The sequence below is a fragment of the Astatotilapia calliptera genome, chromosome 1 (assembly GCF_964374335.1).
Source record: "Astatotilapia calliptera chromosome 1, fAstCal68.1, whole genome shotgun sequence".
Classification (NCBI taxonomy): domain Eukaryota; kingdom Metazoa; phylum Chordata; class Actinopteri; order Cichliformes; family Cichlidae; genus Astatotilapia; species Astatotilapia calliptera.
This window is the reverse complement of record NC_137422.1, coordinates 27,182,063-27,206,147: the sequence shown is the minus strand read 5'-3', so window position 1 is coordinate 27,206,147 and position 24,085 is coordinate 27,182,063. Positions and strand designations below refer to the sequence as shown.

Sequence of the window (24,085 nt, the reverse complement as noted above, 5' to 3'; positions counted from 1 at the left end):
CAAATTTTAGACAATAATCTGATTTGGTGTGACTCACGACTAAGTCTAAGCAGGAGCTTGCGAACAGCTCGCGAACCTCTCTTTTCCAGCTGAAAGTAGGACACGAGAATTTCAGGTCAACGAGGTGGCATATTCCTGGAAAGATCTCTTATTCATTATTTGTAGGTAATTTTTTTTAAACCTCCAACTTCATCTGTTCACCTACTACACTAATCCTCATTTTCTTCTCTCTCCTTGTCCTCTTCCTCTCTATTTTGTTCTTCGCTCAGTGTCAGAATCAGTCTGTGTTTCCTCACCTGTGAAACTAGGAGATGTCCTTGACTTACAAGGACAGTAGTGCACTCTGTGTGTGCATATGTGTGTGTGTATTCTGTACAAGGGAGCTGAAAAAAGTACATAACACACCTCTCTCCATCTGTCGTGACACTTACACTAGAAGAACAGTCGATATCAGAGCGACTGTCATTATGAGACATCATTGCCATGCGGTAAAATTGGATTACATGTAGCCTGAAGCTAATGACATTCGCAAGACTGATGAATGCAACTGAAAACTAGCAACAACCGATTCAATACAACTGATGAGCACACACACTTTGCCTGTAGGGCTGACCATTCATCAGCTATAGCATTCAGTTCACTAACACGCCGCTGTGAATACATTGTGCTCAGTTCGCCCGAAATTAGGAACAATTTAATTTCCTTTGATTAGAGTAAAGGTAGATATGAACCACAGGGAAGCATCATGTGATGTAAGATACCAAAATTGACCTTTATGGTAAGGGAGACAAAAAAAAGTCGGGCTCAGCTCAAACAAACCCAGTGCGACAAGGGTCACAGACAAAGAAGCTAAACTAGGCTGTTGTAGGATACGTAAACAGTATTTGGTACACGTTAAGGTCAAGGTCAAGATCAAGGCCAAATTTATTTATATAGCACATTTCCAGGCAGACAATGCTGCACAAAGTGTTTAACAATATAAAAATGCCATTAAAAAGAAACAATATAAACAATATAAAACAATAATAACGATATAAAACAATGATAGGACAATAAAAGAATTAAAACAGGGTTGTCAGGTCATTGTGTGATGTCAGGATGTCATCGACATAAGCATCTTCTTCCAGCACACGTTTCTCCTCTGTGAAGTGACTGAATGAAGGTAGGTTTGCAGTTTCTCTCATGGCGACTTGGGCTATGCAACCAGCAGGTTTGTCTCCAATGTTGACTCTTGTTATGGCATAGTCTTCTATGTCTGCATCTTCTGTGTCACGCCACAAGAATCTGTGCAAGTGGACTTCTCGATCTTCCAGCCAGACGGAGTTGTACATCTTGCGGATGTCACCAAGGGCGGCGTAGACACCAGCTCGGAACCTCAGCAGGACAGCTCTTATCGGGTTCAGGACATCAGGACCATTGATGAGGATGTCATTCAGGCTGAGGCCTCTGTACTTCTGGCTGCTGTTCCACACCAACCTCACTGGGGTAGAGACAGAGTGTGGATTTGGCGCGATGAGGTGGCTTATATACCATACTGGCCCAGTCCAACTCTGCAGGACTTCTTTGGACAGCTTCACTGCAGCTCTGCGGTTTACCATCTCATGAACTTGTGCAGCATAGGCCTTCTTCCATTCAGGTTCTTTAGATAGCTTCATCTCGGTTCTGATGAATGTTGATTCTACTGCTCTCCTGTTATTTGGCAAGGTTGCTGGAACCAGGTCACCGATGGAACGGATCTTTTGGGGCACCAGCTGGCCTTCTTTATGGCTAATTAGAAGCTGGATCTCTCTGGGTCTGATGAGGTCTTGGAGAGGGATGTCAGGGAAGATCTTCTGTAGCTTTTGAGGTGGAACATGTCTTGTCACTTCAGCAATCTTGTCAAGACCATAGCAAACTAACTGGTGAGGCTTTAAAGTTCCTCTTGAGGTGTTGACACGGATCTTGAGAAGGTAGCGCTTGGTTGCCACAGACACCTTCATACCTCCGATACCCTGGATGACAAGCATGACATCTTCACTGCGAAGGTTGAGCTTACTTGCAGCTTTATGGGTTATGTAGTTTGTGTCAGATGCTAGATCAATTAGTGTCCCAATTCTCTGCCCATCATTGGCGATGACGTCAAGGAGCATCAGGATCACAGGGTACTCTTTTAGACCAGTCTCCTCCAGTAGACCTCTCTCTGCTGCCATGGAGTTGAAGGCTCGTGATGAGACGTTGCAGAAAGCTTTTCGACACTCCTGCGCTAGCTCTGGCGATAGTTTAGAGATGAACTCTTCTTGAACCTCTGTATACCTCCTCCCCTCAGCTCTCGCCGGACCAGACTTGGGCCTTTGGGATAAGGGTCGTGGCAAGGGACAAAGAAGGTAATGATGCTGGTCTTTGCACTCTGGTTTTCCACACAGGTAAGTAGTCTTTCTGCAGGGTTCATCGTGGATCTCGAGGCATCTCTTGCAGGCTCCAAGTTGCTGCACTGCATCCTCTTTCTCCTGTAACTTTGTGTTGGTTCTAAACCGTCTGCAGATGTAGAGCTTTCTCTTGTGCTTTGGGTCCCTACAGATGATGCAGCCTGCTGGATCAGTACTGGATTTAACTGACTTGGTACGGGCATACTTTACTGGGAACTTTATTCTCTCCTTGGCAGGGTCGATGTCTCTCAGCTGGTCTAACTGCTCGTAGATGGACTCTTGAGATTGGAGGTATGCGAGCAGCTTGTCAAACCGGTTCTGATGAGTCACAGCATTCTTTGGATCAGCAGCGTGGGTAAGCCAGTCTTTCTTTAGGGACTCAGGCAGCTTGCTTTCAATAGACTTTATTACTAAGAGGTTCTTTATGGCATTTGCTTCATCCAGCTCACTCAAATCATAGAGGGCCTTTTCAACTGTGTGGATAAGCTCTATAATTCTTCTAGGCTGGTTGCTACGGACAGGAGGGATAGTTTGAAGCTCCTCAATGATTTCAATGGCGATGGTGGCTTGATTTCCATAGCGGTTCTCGAGGACTCTGAAGATCTCATCGGCCGAGGTGTATGTGGACAGGCGCAGATCTTTGGCCACTTTATCATCGAGGCTATCAAGAAGTTGAAATTTCTTTACTTCCACGGACCCGGTTGGTTCACCTTGCTTTTGCAGAGCCTCCCATTCCTTCCGCCATCTGTAGAACTCACGCTGGCTGCCGGTGAACTTTGGTAAAGCTGTGGCTTTCAGTTTTATGGCTGCGACCGAGGCTGCGTTGCGGACTGTGACAACTGCTTTGTCGGCATCTCTTTTAATCCTCTCTGCTTTGATCAGGACTGCCTTCCCTGACACCAGCTTTGGAAGGCAGGTTTCGAGCTCCATCAGTCGACGATCACAATCTCGCCTCTCAGCAGGTGGAGCCCAGCGGTTCCATGTCTGGTGTGCCTGCTTAGCTTTCTTCACCAGTTCTGCTGTGAGTCTCTTGAAGGAATCCTGCAGCTCCTCTACAGACATATCCATGTGGGTCCTTATTCAGAATCAGAATCAGAATCAGAATGGGTTTATTGCCAGATGTTGAGGTTTACAACATTAGGAAATTGCTGCGGTGCTTCAGTGCAGACAATAAGAATTAAAGTGCTATGTAGAAAGAAAGATATGTGCATGAGATATACATGAGATATATACATGAGAATAAGAATTATGAGTGCTACGTAGAAAGATATATACATGAGTGCAGGTGGTGATCAGTGCCAAACATGAAATGATGCAGTGACACAGCGTAGGGTCATGTGTTAGTGGCGGGGACAATCATGTGGTTATTGTTCATGTGTCCAACAGCAGAGGGGAAGAAACTGTTCTTATGGCGAGAGGTTCTGGTGCGAATGGACCGGAGCCTCCTGCCTGAGGGGAGCAGGTCAAACAGACTGTGTCCAGGGTGAGAAGGGTCAGCTGAGATCCGGGCTGCACGCCGCAGTGTCCTGGAGGTGTACAGGTCCTGCAGAGATGGGAGTCTGCAGCCAATCACCTTCTCAGCAGAGCGCACAACACGCTGCAGTCTCTGTTTGTCCCTGATAGTGGCTCCAGCGTACCACACGGTGATGGAGGAGGTGAGGATGGACTCGATGATTGCAGTGTAGAATTGCATCATCGTCCGTGTTGGCAGGTTGAATTTCTTCAGCTGCCTCAGGAAGTACATCCTCTGCTGGGCTTTCTTGATGACGGAGGTGATGGTGGGCTCCCACTTCAGGTCCTGGGTGATGGTGGTACCCAGGAAGCGGAATGAGTCCACAGAGGTGATGGGGGTGTCAGTCAGGATGATGGGGGGGAGTGGGGCTGTGTGCTTCCTGGTTGGTGAGTCTGGAAAACAGTCTCTTTGCAGTGGTTCGCTCTATTTTCAGCTCTTCGAGTGACTTGGACTCAGCCATGCTGTTTTCTCGGTTGTTGATTGGACTGGCAAACGGCGTGCGATTTCCTCCAGGCCCCCAGGTGGAGTCTTCTCCGTCTTTGTGGTGAGCTTTTGTGGAGTCTTCACTGGTCAAGGCCGGTTTCTCTACTGGCCAGGCTGGTTTTTTACTGTCAAGTGTTTTCTGACTGTGAGGTGCCCACACTTGAAAAAGACCAGACTTTGAATTTCACTCAACTTTATTTTGACCAGGTAGATAGGTAGGTAGCAGCAGGTAAAAACCGATAGCCCGTCTTGTTCAAAGTCTTCCTCACAGTGGAAAAGTGGATCGTACTTTGTTTGCTGTCCTCTCAGTATGTTGCTCACGGGTCAAATGACTGCTGCATGCATTTTAAGGTCTACTAGGCACGCCCACCCTTGATTGCTCTAATGTGGCTCACCTGGCAGGGCGCCGCACACCAGGCCGCGCTTAGTTGTTGATTGCACCCAAGGTCTAAACAGCGGCCATGCGCAAGCAGCAGCACCGAACAGGTAGTGGGCAGGAGGAGGAAGAGAGGAATAACAGCCACACCTACTAGGTCAGCACGACAATAACTAAAACTATTAAATAAGTTAAATGGAATGGTTCTTATACAGCGCTTTTCTGCTCTACTTGAGCGCTGAAAGCACTTTATACATCAACATCCACCCATTTACACGCCCATTGATACAAGGCTGGAGTTGCCAGAGATCAAGCCACCAACCTTCCGTTTAGTCGACGCCCTGCTCTGCGTTCTGAGCCACATCTAACCCTCAAGGTCAGATGGTTCTGCACTAAAAACTCTTAATGGCTATAATGGCTACAACTAAGCTGTAGTGCCTCTTCACCTCACTGCGCAATACCTTTTGTGCAATACTTTTGTAAATAGTCAACGGTGCAATAGACTCAATACTTGAAATGTGCAATTCACTTGTATTTTTATTTTTATTCCTATTTATTCTATTTATCCCATTCGTATATTTTATTTATATTGTCTCTGTATTTATATATATATATATATATATATATATATATATATATATATATATATATATATATATATATATATGTGTGTGTGTGTGTGTGTGTGTGTGTGTGTGTGTGTGTGTGTGTGTGTGTGTGTGTGTGTATTATATATATATATATATATATATATAATATTCTGTAACTCTGTAACTTCTGTCGGTGCTGTGCTTTTTTGGAAATCGAATTTCCCAGAGGAACCCACCCGAGGGATTAATAAAGTTCTATCTAATCTAATCTATATTAGCTCCATGCACATGCACACTTAGACTTTAATTTAGTGCATGTTTGTGTGGTAGCACTACTGTGGCAGTGTCTTTGCAGGCATTGTTCTACTGAAAGAGCTGCAGGGTGGGGTCCTACCACAAGAATAGCACGAGCACAGGATTTGTTTCTGAGACTGCTGGTTAGAAGCAGTAACTTGAAGCAATTCTGAGGTTTACAACTTAGTTCATTTCTGAATTTGTTTAGTAAACAAATTCCCAAACCCACGTCTGACTAAAACCAATCAAGTGAATCAAGTGGAACCAAAAACTACTGACAGAATATATTTGGGTTTTATAAGACTTCAAAAAGATGTGCAGTATACCCTTGATTATCGCAGGGGCTACGTTTCTGGACCCCCCATGATAGGTGAAAATCCGCATAGTGTTTGATTATTTTTATATATATCTCGACCAGGTGGTGCAGGGCGTTTTGCATATAAAGTGCGTGAATAGAGCCTTGAGCCATAGGCTGGATCAATGATTCGGTGTTTGGTGGTAACAATTCAATTTGTACACCTTCAAACGACACATCAATTGTAGTTTGATTTAATATCTGTTTAATATAATTAATTTATATCGTTTTTAATTTTTTAGGCTAGAAAATGCTCATTTTACCACAAAAATAATTGAAAAACACGTATTAGTTAGAAAAAAAATTTAATATCTTTGGGCTGCAGAAACCTGCCATATAATGAAATTCCTCCAATATAAATTTAGAGCTAAATCTGTGATGTGGTGAGTTTGCGAAAGTTGAATGGCAATATGACGTGAGAATAATGACACGCAGATTTAAAGCAAAGATTGAAAATGTGTTTGGTGACTTAAACTGTGTTTCTTTTTTTATACTAAATTAAAATGCTTATTTTTAATTTTGCATAATAGCAAACACCCAGCTGGTATTATTTTGACTCATCTGGTATTGTTACAGCATAGCAGTTGTCTCACTGCCGCTGTATATTGTACTGTACATACACAAATACATTCTTATTTAAATAAAATATATCCATAAAAACACAATACTATGAGCGACGGAGAGCTGCATTACAATATTTGTTCGTATTGATGGACTCTCTCATATATACTCTCATTGCAGACTCCAGGGGTTTGCAGTAGGAGTCAATTAAAGACACTCCCCATTGTAATTACACAATGTTAGATATACTAGGCCACAGGGACACAAGTGTTTGTGTGTTTGTCCTTCCTCCCCTTGTCATCTTCCCCTCCCACTCCTTTACACTCTTTTCATCTCCACCTGGGGGTGTTTTCAGGGAGGGGTTCATTAAATTCGAAATCCCCCTTTGGTCTCTCTAAGAGGTGAAATACACAAATCACTTAACTGCGATGATATGTGAGGTTGAATGTAAATTAAAGAAAGACAATTGCTTGATAGATATTTTGTATGCCAACTTAGCAAGTAAGTCCATTTTAGAAAATCATTTTATCATAATCTGCAAAAAAAAAAGAAATGAAAAACTGAAATGAAAAGAAGATAATACAAAAAAATTAAAAATACTGTCTCCGATTTGTCTACTTGCCATCATTCCTCTGTGGTTTTGTCTCTTTTTGTATCTGGCTGGCTTCGGGTGAACAAAACTGCTGACACATAGGAAACCTGCTCTGCCAGATTCAATCAATAGAAAGACACCATCTCGCTCTCTCTCACTCTCTCTCTCTATAACAAACACACACACACACACACACACACACACACACACACACACACACACACACACACACACACACACACACACACACAGGAACACTTGCCGACATATACAGAAGAAAAAGCCTGGGCAAACAACAAACACAGATACCTTCACACAGCTGAGGCGTCTGATACAATAAAGTAATTAGCAACCTATCGGGCTCTGTCCATAAAAATGACTAATTTATTTCTATATTTCTCATGGTGGCACCAAGAACACTCAAAGTGATACTGAAACTAAGTTCATGTTTAGGGCACGGCTTGGAGAAGTCCGGCCAGAAGTATTGCTTCAAAGCAAATTACGAATTGAGATGTATTGGAAAGACAACAGCACACAGAGTCACAACTGGTGGTCAGTGGTGCACGTTTAATGCCCTGGTGCTTGTGCATTAGGATAATATGCAAAAACCTCTACAAGACTGTTAATGTAAGACCTGGTGAGAATGCCTCAGTAACAGCAGTCTGATAGTTATTATAGAGGAACGTCAAGTATGTATTCATAAAGTACACATTACATATGTGTGCTTAAAGGCGCAAAACCAACAGCAGCAGTCTACAGAGAAGCAGAGAAAAGTGATATGATCTTACAAGTATTTCTTAACCGAAGTGAGCGAATGCTTAGATGTCATACAGTTCTGGATGTCTGACTCCTACAGTGAGGTGACCACAAAGCTCTGTTCAGTGTGGGAGGCATTTTGCTGGTGACCCGTTATTCTTGTCCCCTTAGAGTGAGGGGTCAAAACTCAATAAATCAATACAAAGTTGTAGCGACTGATCCCCATTATGCTGAGATGAAACATTTGTATCCTTTTGTATTCTTACTGAGCCTTTCAAGCATTTTTTGCATTAATCTTATGATTAACGAATAACTCATTCTCCTCTTCAAAACATCATCTGTGTCACATCTGTATGGGATGAGTGAAAACTGGATGGTTTGATGAATATGAAAATCATGTGCTATGGCCTCTGCAGGCACTAGATCTTAACCCAACTGAACACCTGTTGGAAAACTTGGACTGCTTTTCTTATTTAGAATAAAAATATTTGGTCTGTTACAATGGTCACTGTTTTAGGTGAAGTTATAGAGTCATAAACTATATTTTCATGACAGAGACATAAGAGAGCACATACCTCTACTCAATCAGTCAGGCTTGCTGGCTCTGAAAATGTGCAAAATCTTTGGGAATGAGGTGTTTGCAACTTTGAGAAAACATGACCAAAATTTCTGCAACCACAAGCATGGAGTCCTGTTGCCTTTGAGGTTGTTTCAAAGACAGGGACCCAAACACACGGAGTCAGTATGCGATCCGTTTTCTATCACTTTCCCATGAAATGGCGTCAACTTGGCCATTACGTACAATCTGTTTGTGATAATACGACATTTAACTGTGATAAACTGGAGAAAATCACAAATCTGTTGCTCTCTACATACACTGAAATTCACATTGCTACTTTCATCTGAAATCTAGCCAATACCTCATAGTTTGGTAACAGAAATTCAAAAATTCCTCCTCAATAACTACTGACATAGCTGCCGCAGGACAGTGGTTTAACCACAAAATCACATAGGCACTTGGCAACCTTGTTTTTAAACAGGAATATAATCAGAATAAAACCAGTTGAGCGGGGTCCCCTACTGCAAAAAGACACACTGTAGACCAGGGGTCTCCAACTCCAGTCCTTGAGAGCTGTTCTGCAGCTTTTAGATGCATTCCTACTCCAACACAGCTGAATCAAATGGTTGAAATACCTCTTCAGGATGCCATCAAGCTTAGAAAAGGCCTGGTAAGTTGCTGTAGACCGGTTGGTTGCAATGTGCTACCATCAATTTTTCCTAGCGGTAGTGAGGTTGTCATCCTATTTTAGTCTGTTTATTCTTAAAACTGGATCAATTTACTATTGGCTTTTGTAAAATCTACATAGAAAAGTGTTACCATTTAGAATGAAAAGTGTGCATGTAACAAGCTTAAGCATTAGCCTACAACTTTTCGGTCAATAATCTGTGCTCTTCCCATTGAATTCTTGATTCCTGAGATTTATTTATTTATATAACACCCAATTTTGGGGGGGGAAAGAAAATGTTAATATAAATATGAGTTCCAATAATTACAATCATTACTCAAGTCTGACTAAGTAAGGCAGTTGGATGTAAATGCATATTTAGTCTGCAGACATGATACCACCACAAACTTTCTTATCAGCACCAAGTTGAATAACTCTAAGTGCAAATATATAACCCCATTTCCAAAATGCTGGGACTTTTAATTATTTACAATTAAAAACCAGGTTTCAGTTCAAAACTGAATTTACATTTACCACAGTACCTGGCCTATCCGGTTGTTCAGTCTGACGTCACTAGCCGTGTCTGGGTCTAAACTCCGCTGCAGGTCCATATATCAAACGATCACTGTGGCATTACTGAGAGTTGAAAAACTATCTAAAGTTTTTCATCTTTAATAAAATGATCAGCGTTCTGCTCTACCAGGTGTAACAATTGAGTTTAACATCCAGGCATCCATGAAAACGGAATTTATGACATTTAACAGAGTTAGAAGTTAGCAGGGAGTTAGCTCGCTAGCTTCTATCTAAATACAATATAGCATGTCCTGACTGCGGGGTTTTGGAAACAAATTAAAACGTACAGCTCTGCTATCACTTCCAGCATAAATGAAGAAAGAAAACTAAAAAGCAGTGATGTTTGTAGGGTTACTGAAGTTGGGCTAGCTGGTATATAATGATGTGCTACGTGATCCCTAGCGACACAGCTATGTTAGCATAATATAAACAAGCTAACTTTTTTTCCACTCGATAAAAGTTACCGTGAGTGTTCTCGGTGGTCAGAAACAAATGTAATCGCACGGCAGGATGCTGTAAAAGGACCAAACTTCAGCCAGGAGAACAACTGAGATAATCCATCCACAATACGAGGTTAGTCATTCATATACTGCTGCATGGGCTGGGCTGTAGTTACATCCTAAGGTAAAAACTGAGCTTAAATAAATGATTAGTGGTAATAAAAGCCGAGGGAGGTCAACAGTGATCGCTGACTGTTTTAGGAGCTTTTTGAGATCAAATAGAAGAAAATACATAACATTAAACATGTTAACAACACAAAAGCCATATTAAACGCAGACTACTTTAGACCCAGAAGTAGGATTCGTCGCGTCATCACTGAACAACCGGATAGTGTGGAAGTGGGCTACACAAATGATTATCTTTGTCTTGTGCAAGAAAGTTCACAAAGTTTTAATGTTATCATTAAAAAAAAACTACTGCAACTTAGTGTTTAGGAAGAAATTATAGCCTACAATATAAGTTGTTTTTGTTTTGTTTTTTTATAACAGCATGTCTAATTTGTGCTCCTTTGTCTATGCACGGGAAGCAGAGATGACACAATGGAGAGAATAAAACGTGTGCCTGTTTATCTGCATCCACACACACAAAGTCTTATTTGTGTTCCTGACGAGTTGCTGATGTTTAACAAGAGGAAGCACAGCATGAATGCCCATTAAAGGGAAAATAACAGAAACCAGAAACAAAATGATACCGAGCTCTCATCCACTATGGGACAACAAATAAGTGCACATAAAAAACACAAACACGCGATTATTTCCTGTCCCTGACTCTAAAAATAATCCTCTTCATAATAAGTTACAGCAAATAGGCTTTTTGGGTTTCTGAGAAAATTCATGCTCATTTCCACTTAAAAAGATTGCAGGAACACAAATGTTACCCATACAAACACACACACAGAAGAGTGAGAAGTTGATAGTCAGGGAAGGTGTGACTCACTGTCCCTGAACAGCACTCGCTGTTTCATGCTTGGCTGTGGTTTAAGAGGAGACTGAGAAAGAAAGAGATGAGAGACAGATGAGAGGGAGACTGAGGGAACGAAGCCTGCAGAAACTCATTTATATTCAGGATGGAAATAAAAGGACTGATGGTTAAGCATTCTGGATACTTTACAGGCTGCAGTTGCCCTCCCCCAGCCTCCACAAGACAAGGAAGTTTTACCTAACCCGCTAATGACCTGCAGACAGGTGAACAGGAAGAGAGGATGGGTGGGTGGACGAGTGCGTACTTGAACCCTGTATTGTAGCTGTACCATTAGAAATTCTATATTTACAGCCGTATTTCATGAACCAAAGCACCGATTGCAAACCTGATCACCATTTCTGAGGCTAACACTTTGCTCTTAGCTTTTTCGTCCTGTAAAAGGATTTCTTAGACTCAGATATACAGGCCATTTAGCTAAGGGACAGAAAATGTGTGGCCTTTAAGCACAGTGATGTTAATATTATCACTCCTTATCATCCAAATTAACTGTAAAAGCTGAAAATAACTTTCATGTACACGGTGCCATTAAATCCCTGCAAACAGCAGGGGACATGGGAAATTGACAATTAACCAAAGCGAAAATATACCGTTTACCCCATGACATCACTGATTAAAGGTTTCACCTGCATATTGCAGTATATGGAAACCTGGGACTGTTCAAAGAATTTAGTCATAGCTTTGCTACTACCCCATATGGAAAAGAAATAGTAAAAAAAAAAAGTGGCCACTTTCTCATTACTTTCATATATTGTTTTAGTAAGTATCCAAAACATACAAGTTTCATTATATAATTTTTCAAGGGATCTTATATCTGTTTTCACTCTTGTATGCTTTTCATACAAGTTTCACACAAGACAGATACAAACTTTATAAGATTTATATATATCTTTTCCATATGGGACTTTTTGCAAGAAAATGGTCAAACTGTTAGTCGATACATGCTAACAACAGTGTAAACAACAATTTTCTCCATGTATTTTTCTTTTAATATGATGCCCTTATACTATTTTTTGCACTTATTAAGATAACAGTGCTGGGATCTTAAATAGAGGAAAATCCAAATTATACATTTCTCAGTGTTTTTAATTATGTGACAAATAATCCACACAGTGGGGAACAGCACAAAAAAGCTAATTCCAAATTACTGTGTATATGACTGAATGTATGCAAAAGTAACCTGCACAATGTGCTCTAAGTGTTAAGGCTTCTAAACAGGGCACAGCCTCACCCAGGAAACATCATGTAACCTACAAGGCAGATGACCAGAGAAATTTACCCAAATACACGGTTTGGGAAAATGGCTTAAAATACTCACAATTATTTAGCCAACACCCAAACATAAGCTCCAAATTATAACAAAAAAAAAAGAAGCTACTTTCAGTGGCAGACTGGCCATCTGGCATACCTACAGTCTGCTTCCCAAGGGGGCAGGAGAACTGTTATAACCAGATTAAACAATTTCCCAAAGCTGTTTGGTCTCATATTTGTCTGTCCAATCAGTTACAAACAAATGTGTGCCTGTGTGTGTGTGTGTGTGTGTGTGTGTGTGTGTGTGTGTGTGTGTGTGTGTGTGTGTGTGTGTGTGTGTGTGTGTGTGTGTTAGCAGTCTTTATTATTATTTTTAAAAAGCAGTAAATAAGGAATCAGACTGTATGTCTTTAAAATATTTAGAGTTAATTTGAAACATTTTAAGAAAACTATATCCATGTAGGCAGAAAACGTTAGTATTATAGTATTCGTATTATAATATCAGTGATATTAATGTGTTGCAGATAGTGTGGTTTTGGCCCAGGTATTTGAAATGAGATCAGATAACGGTGTGAATAAAATAATGCAATTACCCTATAAAAGCACATTTTTTATGACACAGAGTATTTTAAAATTGAACAGGCAACATGGTTCACCGTTTAATAGTAGGCTGATCCTTCATTTAACACACAGTCTTTATATGTCCTGTGTGAGATAACTAATAAAAGCATCATGAGTACAGGAGTGATGATGATTAGCGATGATAAACCCACAGGTTAATGGAAGGCAAGTGACCAATCAGTGCAAGAAAAATGTCAACATGTACGCATATAATTATGCTGCCCTCTGTTTTCAACCTTAATGCAAAACAAATACATCACAAATAATTTAATTTTTCACAAGGGATTAAAAAGGTGTAACAGCCAAAGATTTAAGGATTTCCCTCCCTTCTTTCACAGACATTTTTGTGTAAATAGAAAATCTTTACTCTGATTAAACATGTGAAATATATTTTCATTTGAGAGAGGATTGTGTAACATGACAACAACATGCTAAACTACAATTCACTATTGAAATATCCCATTAAAAAACCCTTTTATTACAGAGCTGAGCAGACTGAGCAGGCTGAAATGCTTGGTGGAAGGTCAGGATGCGATCCATGACCTCATGTTGGAACACATGCACAGAACGTTTTACTTCAACAGGTCTTTGCCAGGTCACTGTGCTGGTGTGAAAGGCTAATCTGCGAGAGACAGCTTAGGAAACACACTTCCTGGAACATCCCTCTAGAGGAAAGTCTGGAGGAAATTAAACAAAATACACAAATACTCACACTTTGGCACGTTATCGCGCTCTATCCCCGTCTACATTCCTCTTAACCACCAAAGAACAGTAATTACTGTAGATGCCGGAGCGACAGAGGAGAGAGCAGTGCCAGTATGAGGGATGATAAAGGAGACGAGAGAGAGAGATAGCGGCTGCTGCAGCCAAAAGCTTCTCATTAAGCTAACCCTACCCCCAGCTCAAACATGTAGCATACATCCCCGTCTTCTACAGCACACTGCAGGTCAAATCAGTTTGCAGAATTTTAAATCTGGCATGCAGATTTATCAAAAACTCAAAACAATTTATAGTCGGTCCTTTCAGATTGTCCCTTTTTTCTGTGTCCTCCACTCTTCTTCTCCAAATCTCCTCAACCCTGTTTCTGATCTTGATTGTTGAAATCTTTTTCCTCACAAGCTCTCTTTTTTCTGCATCTTCTCCTGTTTCCTTCCCTTTCCCATGGCCCGCCAGTCATTTCAGCGCCTTGTTTTCTTTCCTTCCCCCCTTCTTCATCTTCTTCTCCTCACCTCTTCCCCACGAGAGCCCACACACATGCAGCCAATCTAAGTCAATTAAACAAATGGTTTTTTGCTCTCTTTTCACATTATACTGTCTGTGACTTCATCCATGATGATGGACTCCAAGTCATTACACAAAGCTGTACGTGTGTGTGAGATTTTGCAAAGCCTAAGCTAATTAGGTAGAACCCATGGCACTGGCAGCTACAATAGCAGATCAGGGAAATGCTGAAGAGATAAGGCCGAGCATACTAAGACATACACAAGAGGATTATTTTAATGATTTCACACGCCGGATACAGGCAAACATGCATCCATAAGAGCAAAAGGAAACATTATGGTACAGGCAAAAACATTAAAATGCAATATTCTCATTTATATACATCCCCTCTCCTTCCTGCATACATGCATCTGCATTCCTTAGTCGATCCATTTAGAAAAAATGTGAAGTTTTACTTCATTCTCCCATGCAAAAAGTTTGGTAAGTGACAACCTTTCCATTTGTTACAGTACCGTAGTTTGATGGCGTCTGCATCCCACTTAGCTGCTCAACAGATGGCCAATAAATATAAGGAAAAGCCGTGCGAGTAAATTACTCCTACACAGAAACAACAAGTTACACTCACACACCTACAGCGCACATCTGTCTACACGCAGATTTACTCCTACACACAGATATACACAAGTTACATTACAGCAAGCAAACAGACCAAAAATTATAACGACCAAAAAATAAGAATCAACACAAACACACACACACACACACACACACACTGAGGATTACGCCAGCACACACACACACGCTCCTCATTCCTGCTGCTATAATTGAAGGTGAAGCAGTTTCAGCAGGGGTGTAAATTTATTGGCACCACAGTCCACACATGACATCAGGTGGTGGTGATGTGTGTGTGTGTGTGCCTCCATGATAAATTGTAACTATATATGGGAAATAAACAATACAACATACTTTTCCATAGAGAGCTGCCCTGCTTCCACCTTGGTCAGAGAGGTAGGTAGAAGTGTGTGTGTGCGTGTGTTTCCCAGGAGTCTCAGTTACGGCCTCATGCACACAGAGCCATAAATACAGCTACTTCAAACCTTTTATCAAGCAGAGTAGGTGCGAGTAGGTACATGTTCCTATCCCTCTTCTGCTCGTTTCTGACGTTTTCTTTTCACATTCTTCTTACCCCCCCCCCCCCCCCCCCCCCCCCCCCCCCAATATTCCATCTACAGCTTTTATTCTTGTTTTTTAACACTCTCTCAATAGATGAGCCAGTTTTTTCTTTAAGCTCACGTTAAATAAAAGACAGAACAGCCAGAATGGAGCTCCAACAGTAAGGAGGTCTTAAAGGTTCCTCTGATAAACAGTTGTATGCACCATATTAGGGACACAGCCCAAAGTACTGCAGACAAACACAAACACCTGCTGTGTCCCGGAGACATGTGTGAAGCTGGATTCATGGTCCCACAGTGATGTTTCTTGTAGCTTTTTGGCTATGCAGAAAAGATTATGGGAATTCACCCAATGCAGGGACTACAGTAACGCGCTTGTGTGCAAAGCGTACAGTGTGTCACCTCAACACAGGGATGCTATGCACAGTTTGATTACAGAATACTTGAAGCGGGTAGCTTGAACAAGTAAGGAAATGGGAGTGGAGATTTCCAGCAATCAAAAAAGGATCCACAGACGATTGTTTTCAACACTCCATTTCACTTCACTGCAAAAGACATTCTTTTCTGTTCGGCAGCAGCAAAACAGCCTCTGAAGCTTCCACCATTTCCCTAAACCAAACAGAGTGCTTCCAGTAGTTCGAACACATTTGAAGTAAACTGCATCTATGTATTTAAGGGCAACTTCTCCCCCCTCCACTGTGTAACAATGTCTCCAGGTAGCTACTATAGATGAGGCATTTTTAGCTCATGTTTCAGCACTTCCCCCATTATTAATACTAAAATATTATATTTTCATCAAGCAGGAACTGCATATTCACTAATAATTATCTTCAGATTACACATTAAACCACCCACTCATCTCTGTGCATAATGCTACAGTAAGCATTACTGTATGCACACTGCTCAAAATCATTAACATCATCTTAAAGTACAAACTGTATTTTTATGCTTTAAAGCGTGAGACTTTTCTATGATGTTTCTGAGTTACTTTAAGTCAAGATTTTAAAATTCAAAAGGTGGCACTGGACTGTTAGAACAGCCCTGTGAGGTGTCTTTAAAGAGCTATTTATAACCCTCATATCAAAAGCTAAACTTGGGCAGAGAGGGAACGAGAAGGGCGAATGTCAATGAAGAAGAGAAATGATAGGTGGCGCGGAGCAAACGGGTGAGGCCGAGAGAGGGAAAAAACAAGACGCACAGAGCCAGGTTCAGGAAGACAGAGAGGGGTGAGGGAGTGTGTTTTTTATGGGGTAACATGTCGGTCATGTAAGGAGTTTGTGTGAGAAATGGGTCTCAGTGCAGCGAGGGCTGATGCAGCATAACAATAAGTTCACACGCAGGCTCGCAGGCTGGTTAGAGAACACACACACATTTACCTAAGCAATACACACAAGTATAGGCAAAGACGAACTAACCACATAAGCACAAAAAGAAATTCACACATAAATCCAAATATGTGCAAGTATCTAAGATGAGACGCACACAGTGAGATCTAAAGACACACACACACACACTGCAGAGTGGGGAAGTTGCTTTAAAGAAACAATGAAAGCAGCACAGTTAGAGCTCCATGTTTGCGCTTATTATACTGCTGCAGTCTGATAAAAAAACAGCACATGGACAGACACGATGCATGCCCACTGCAGTCTTCCTGCACGCAGACCTTCTACTGAGGAGGCGTTCCTGAAGATGTTGCTCTTCTGTTTCCATGTTTGTCGTCACCATCGTGCTGCAGAAAGAATCTGATAAGCTGCTCCGTGATAGTGTTACGAGAACACGTTAGGTGTCTAAAACCTTTCCCCAGCACTGTGAATACGCAGACCGTACACAGTACACAGTAGTAGCACACACAAATACAACTCTCCCTACTTCCCTCCTTGCTCCTCTTGGGGGTATTAAGAGCAGTAATGATGATGTGGGACTGCTTCCTTGTGTGCGTCAGCGTGCGTGCATATATGTTTCTGTACGACACTATTAGCACACGGGATAGAGCAGCTATTAGCCTAAAGAATGCTTTTATGGCACAAAAGAAAACAAACCCCCACACGAGAGGAACTCCAACACACACGTATACATACACAAATGCCCATACACGCACACACAGCACACTCACAGTAATGACCTGTTTTGTTAAGCACAGTGAATGCTCCAAGTACACAATAATAAACTCCTCATTTGTTATGTACTAGGACCATTAAAGAGAGCGACCACAAGAGGAGGAGACGGGAAGAAGAAAGGGCTGCATTAAAAAGAATAATGAGCAAAGAGAGAGACAAAAATATAAGGACAGACAGAAGTACACAGAGTAGGTCTGACTGTCCTTACATTGTTGTAAACATACAGTAGGTAGAAACAACAGAGGCAGGGGAGGTAAAGCAAATATGAAACATAAGAGAGCAAAAGTGAAATGAAGGACTCCTTTGCACTACAAATACAGACTGTTGGCCATGCAATCACAGTGCCCCCTATTGGCAGACGATAAGTCACCATTTTGGATAGTGGCACATTTATTTATTAGCCCATCTTATTGAAGGTGATATTTTAAATTAATCAGTCAATCTATCAATCAATCAATCAATCAATCAAAGGTAGTTAAAAAGGTTTACCATCAGTATGCAGCACATTACAGATAATGCACGCTGCAGGACAGCCATTTCTCCCTGATATTTCTCAGACACACTAAACCACTGCTTTCTGTGCCACCTCGTCTGGTTTCATAGACAGCTCATGTGGCATTAGGAAGGACGCCACACTTATGTGTTTCTATCATGGTTTCATTTTAAGCTTGGCGCAGTGTTTTAAAATCCAACTGAATAATATGTCAGGAACAGCGCAGTCACAGATGCATAATGCTTGATTCATGATTATGAATGATTGATAACCCAACTGTACCAGACCCAAAGATTTAGTCCAATGGATCACATATGACCACATCAGTATATGATGGCAGTGTATGATTTAGTACATAAGAGATGCAGAGAGTGTAAATAAGCGGCGTTAGCGATTACTCAACCGTCATTTCACAGCCTCGTAAGATCTGATCACGTGTATATTACCAAGGTAAAAGGTGTGAGCATGAGTGGCTTTACTCTTAAAATTTAATGACTACATAGTGAATTTCATTGACATTATAAACTCTTTACGAATAAGTCATATCCAACAAAACTCAGCTGTTATACGAGGCACAGGTCTGCATGCCAAATATCCAGATTTGCAGGCTTCAAGTGATTGTTTTGAAGATGGTACTTGGCCTTGAGGCGACTGATGTTGTGAATTGGTGCTATATAAATAAAATTGAATTGAATTAGACACTTCCGACTTCTTTATTTTACTTTATAATTTAAGCTTTTAAAGGTCAGTGAGCACTGGCTGTCGAAATCTTGTGTTTTCTAGACAAACATGTCGCATGCAGAGGCTCAACCAAGGAAAAGAGAGCAAAACAAATTGATGGACATAAAGGCGACGTCTGATCTGACAGCCATTTTAACACAAAGTGCTTCTACAAAAACAAGGCACTCCTGTACTTTACATTCCTCTCCATTAGCCAATCTTTTGAATACAGGCCTTTGTGGCTGGGCTTACAAAGGAGAAAAAAGCCTGTTGTCTGTCTGTAGGTTGCTGGTGTCTCCAGTCAGACGCTGAGTCACTGCACTGTGGCACAAATGCTCTAATTGTAAACACCCCCCGGTGGGTGAACCTGGTGAGTGACCTGTGAGCGACCCTAACCAAAGGAAAACTTTCCACTAAGAAGGATTACCAGTAATAATACGTGTCACATATACCGGTGATGAGATCACCTTAAACAACATTCACAGCAGCAATTTCTGCAACTAAATATCACCAGTCACAGCTGATCACTCTTTTATATCAGCTTAGAGGAAATTAAATCATTCTGAAGTTTAGAACATGTGCAACTCTGGGTTTTTGTGGGTTTTCTCAAGTAAACAGCTAATTTCTCTTGAATTAACGTCATAAGTGAGATTTTTCCATACATCTCTCACCACTCTTGTGTGCGTTGTACCACCCAGCTTGAGTTTCTGTTTCTGGAGGTGCTGACATCTTGTTCTTCGTGCATGATTCTAAATGTATTGCTCTTTCAATGATGCCGAGACTTTTTCGCCCACTGACAACAAAACAGGAACAAGCAGTGTTTTTCCCACCGCTTTTCATAAATGGGGAAGACTCTTATACTGGTATGTGAACCTTTCCCTTCTCCAAACATGAAGCTTCTGATTTACACCAAAACCTCCATCTTAGCCACACGTGTCCACAGAACAGTCTACTAACAGCAGTCTGATTTGTTTATACGATCTTCAGTGAAACGTAAAAGAGCAACAAAAAAACCCCAAAACACTTTTGCCCTTTCTCGCCTTACGAGTACAGTATTTGAAATACATCCACAGCTATCTGTTGAAAGAAAACAACCACTGATTAAATCTGACTTCCTTTGAGTCGAATGTAAATGACGCTTTATATGTAGAAAAGTTGGATGAAGAAAGTTGGTGTATTTTGTTTCGATCATGACAGTTTTTTGTAAGAAGTGCTTATTTGCACCTTTGTGTTATCAAAAGGCTCATAATCATTCGAGAAACACGCATGCAATCACTGTGGTGGGAAAAACACAATGAACACGCGCACAAGATGGAATTCAAACACAATGAAATGACGAGGAGTCACACAAGCTAACAGAAAACAGAGGAAGAGCAAATTGCAGATAAACACACAGGAGTTTGTGGTTTCAGTTCCACCGAAGACAGCTGGTACGTTTTAAGAGAGTGAGACCTGAAGTTGTTCTGGGAATACATAAACACAGGGGATCTGATTACGAATGCTCGGAAGATCTCAGACGTGCGGTGGGATAAGTCAAGGAGGAGGTGATGTGTCTTTTTATGGAGGTACACGGGATTTGATTGCGTATTCATGTGCATGATGAGGTGTTCTTACTATGCAGAAAAGCAAATGTGCATTTAGCTGACCTTGGCAATGAGGCTGAGGGGTTCTTGGCAGGAAGGTGGCAGTGCTGATCCCATTTCCTGTAACAGGTCAGGTACTTCCTGTTGCAGGTACAGCTCTAACATGGACGCCAGCTGAGAAAGACCTTGTTTCTTCTTCTCAGGCATAGAAGTTAGATCTGTAAAAACATTTTTTTTTAAAAATCATACAAATGTAGTTGAAACACTTCATAAAATCCAGGTATTCTGGTGTAAAAATGTAATGTTCTTTAAAGGTGATGATGTGAGGACTCCTAAAATTTGCCTGTAAATGGACCTAAATTGATATTTTATAACATATGATGCAGGTTTTCACTTATTTCTAGTATCTAACAGTCGTATTTGTTAATGTGTAAAGTAGGTAGAATGTTTGACGCCATCTGCTAAATCACATTTGTAAAGGGACTTTCAATCTCAATGAGACTTTTGCCAGATAAATGCAGAATATCGTTAAACCCGTCACACTGTCTCCTGCATCATATTCGCTGTATAAAATCTAACATTTGTTTTAAAAAAATCCATTTTGCTCTATCGCATCATGTTTTTTGACGAGTGGCAACTGTAAACATGATCCAGATGCTAAACATGTGGATCCTTCACTATATCCAAACAGCAACAAAACATAACAGAGTTTGTGGGAAAAGGCATCCTCTGCTTATTTTGGTATGAAACTGGGTAATCAAGACAAGCCATGGGCATCTCATTCAGTTTGTCAGGTGTGTGTTGAAAATCTCAGAATAATGGAAAGAAAAAGAGCTTTCTAGTGGTACAGAGGGAACCACAGGATCACTTTGATGGCTGCTCCGTCTGTTTAGTCAGTATTTCTGGATACAGTTCCAACACTAAATCACCTGCCAGTTACCCAAATCTGCCATCAGCAACGAGACCTGCACCGCATTCAGATGAAATACTGCCTGTTGTTTTACTGGCTTAGTTGATGAGAGAGAAAAGTCTGATGTTTTGTTTCTAGATGCACAACTTTTTAGTGATCCATCTTCTAGTAGCTCATCTGTCCCCCAGTTCTTCCCTCAGCCACAGTTAAAACTTGTCTTTGCCACAGGAAGCGGCCCAGTTGCTTGGGGCTAGGCTCAGTGAGAAAAACCTACTGGCTCCAGGAACCACATTGTCTTTTTATAAAAATCCATTCTCTGAGATGAATTATTACTTTTTCTATTATGTTGATACTGAAGGTCTTTTGGGTGCATAATGAGAATTGCTTTGCATCCGATTCAATTCAATTTTATTTATACAGCAACAAATCACAACCACAGTTCCCTCAAGGACATTTATATTGTAGTAACACAACAGAGAAACCTCAACAATCATGCGACCCACTAAGAGCAAGCACTTTGGCAACAGTGGGAAAGAAAAACTCCCTTTTAACAAGAAGAAACCTCCAGCAAAACACTGTGCAGGTATTCAGTGGACTAACTTATTGTTAAAAAGCCATTAAAAGCCATTTAATTATAATCACTGTCAAATTCCAGAAAACATAAGTGCACTAAGCAGGTCACTGCCTGAATGTTGGAGATTTCTCCGGTAGCCGAGAGGGTTGTTGCCCTGCACCGTTTTGTCTCGACTATCTGTAGTTGCCGAACAAAAGTTCAGAGTACGCAGCCTTCTTGGAGTCACTGGGTGGCATGTTGCAAGGTGCTCCTGCTGGAGGAATTTGAGAATGTCGGATTAGTACAGTAGTGGTTCGTTGTGGTGAAGAGAGAGCTGAGCATGAGTGGCAATTTACTGGTCAAGCAATGTCCCTACACTCAATTACGGATGCAAGCTCTGGGTGGTGACTGAAAGAATGATGTCACGGATAGAAGCAGCGGAAACGAGTTTCCTCAAAAAGGCGGCCGGGCCCCTCTCCCTTAGAGAGAGAGTAAGGAGTTCAGCCTTTTAGGAGGGACTAAGAGTAGAGCTTCTACTCTTCCACACTGAAAAGAGTCAGTTGAGGTGGTTCAGGGATCTAGCAAGGATGCCACCAGGTGGCAAGTGAAATGTCCTGGGCATGTCTTACCTGGGGTAGACCCAAGACTACATGTCTTAGCTCACCTAGAAACACCTGATAAGCTGAAAAAGGTGGGTGGAGAGAGGGAGCTCTGGACTTCTCTGCTTTTCAGTATTTAAAATAATCTAATTTGCAAATTTAGAGCTCTTATGATACACTTACAATAAGTGTAACAAGACATGTCAACATCATTTTGCCTGTTCTGTAAAGGTTCAAATCAGTGATTTTGGTTTTTTAAAGAAAACCTTATAGCATCTAAAACAGGAATGAGCCCAGCTGAAAATAAAAAGTTTGCATTTGGCTACGACTGGATTATATATACACATGCGCTCGCTCTCTATATATATATAAATAAACACACAGGTGAAAGAGCAAACATTTTCTAATAACCTTTATTACAGTGAGGTAAAACGCACACAGACACTTGCAAGACAAACTTACGCGATTCATGCTCCTCTAGAGTGTAGAGCTCCTCACTGCTGCTCTTAGACGGACTTAACTGCATAGAAAAAGAGCAGTTCACTCTGGTGTTACTGAAATATCGTTCTCCTATCGATGCGCATTATGTGCTGTATTTATTGTTGCTCCCAGATAAAGTCCTTGAAACTTTCATACACTGAGAAACATGACATGGATTTCTTTAAAGTCTGGTTTTTCTGAGAGCAGGAATGCCCGCCTGTTATGGTGCATAAAAGGAAAGGTATTAAGCAGCTTTCTTTGAGCACATTTAGTTTAACTGAGTTGAACAGTAGGAAAGTCCAGCAACATACCAAGGCAAAGATGAGTCTTGCAGCTAGACGGACTGAGTCAGTGGGAAGTCTGGGTAGGAGGCTCTGCAGACATTTACACTCTCTCTTATGGCCTGACCATGCTTGTTTCTGTAGAAGGAGGATATAAATACACTGATGTATACAGACACATCCATCATAGCCATTATTACCCCAGCTACAAGCCATAAACAAAGTGTACACTTTAAAATGTAATGATTTACATTATGAGAACTTGATTTTTGTCCCCAAAAGATTAAAACACACAAACACACACACTGTACCTGGCACGCGGTATTGCAGTAGTGAGCCGTCTTGCACTGGGAACACCTCAACAAGCTCTCACGTCTGGACAGAAGGAATTTTTGAAAAGTTGTGTTAATTCTGCGCACATTCCTAACTAAAAAGAAGAAAGTGTGGCATTAAAGACATAAAATATTCAAAGGCTGAATCACTGTCTTTAAAAACAAACAAACAAAAACGCTCCAGCTGAGAGAAGAAAATGCTAGAGATGACTTAAAAGGTCTTGGTGGCCTGGAATGGGACCAGGATTTTAGATTTCAAAACTTGCGATGCCAGTCTTCCTGTACTGACAGATAGTTGTAGTGTTTGAACAAAAACATTCAGCTGTTCCATATATGTTAAACACTTTTTGAGACGGTTAAAATTCAGCATCACCAAACAAATCCCTAAATCAGCTCAAGCATACTTCTGTCATTGTACTGACCTTTCACCGTGAAAGGATGTCGTCTTATCCTTTTCTATTCATCGCATTAAACTGACTGTGTGCGTCCATTATCTCATTTTATCTGTCTACCCAGCTCCAATTCGATTGTCGTTTAAGGGCAATACTT

The 24,085-nt window shown here is 41.1% G+C and overlaps 1 protein-coding gene across 1 annotated transcript in view; it reads right to left on the bottom strand.

The window, feature by feature from the left end:
- smyd3 (SET and MYND domain containing 3) overlaps nt 1-24,085 on the bottom strand; it is a 117,201-nt gene that overhangs the window by 60,823 nt on the left and 32,293 nt on the right. Inside the window, exons 2-5 of the mRNA XM_026171213.2 lie at nt 23,516-23,579; nt 23,235-23,342; nt 22,906-22,963; nt 20,445-20,599 (exon numbers count right to left, since the gene is read on the bottom strand). Of these exons, the coding sequence (XP_026026998.2) occupies nt 20,445-20,599; nt 22,906-22,963; nt 23,235-23,342; nt 23,516-23,579 (385 nt within the window). The remainder of the gene's footprint in view (nt 1-20,444; nt 20,600-22,905; nt 22,964-23,234; nt 23,343-23,515; nt 23,580-24,085) is intronic.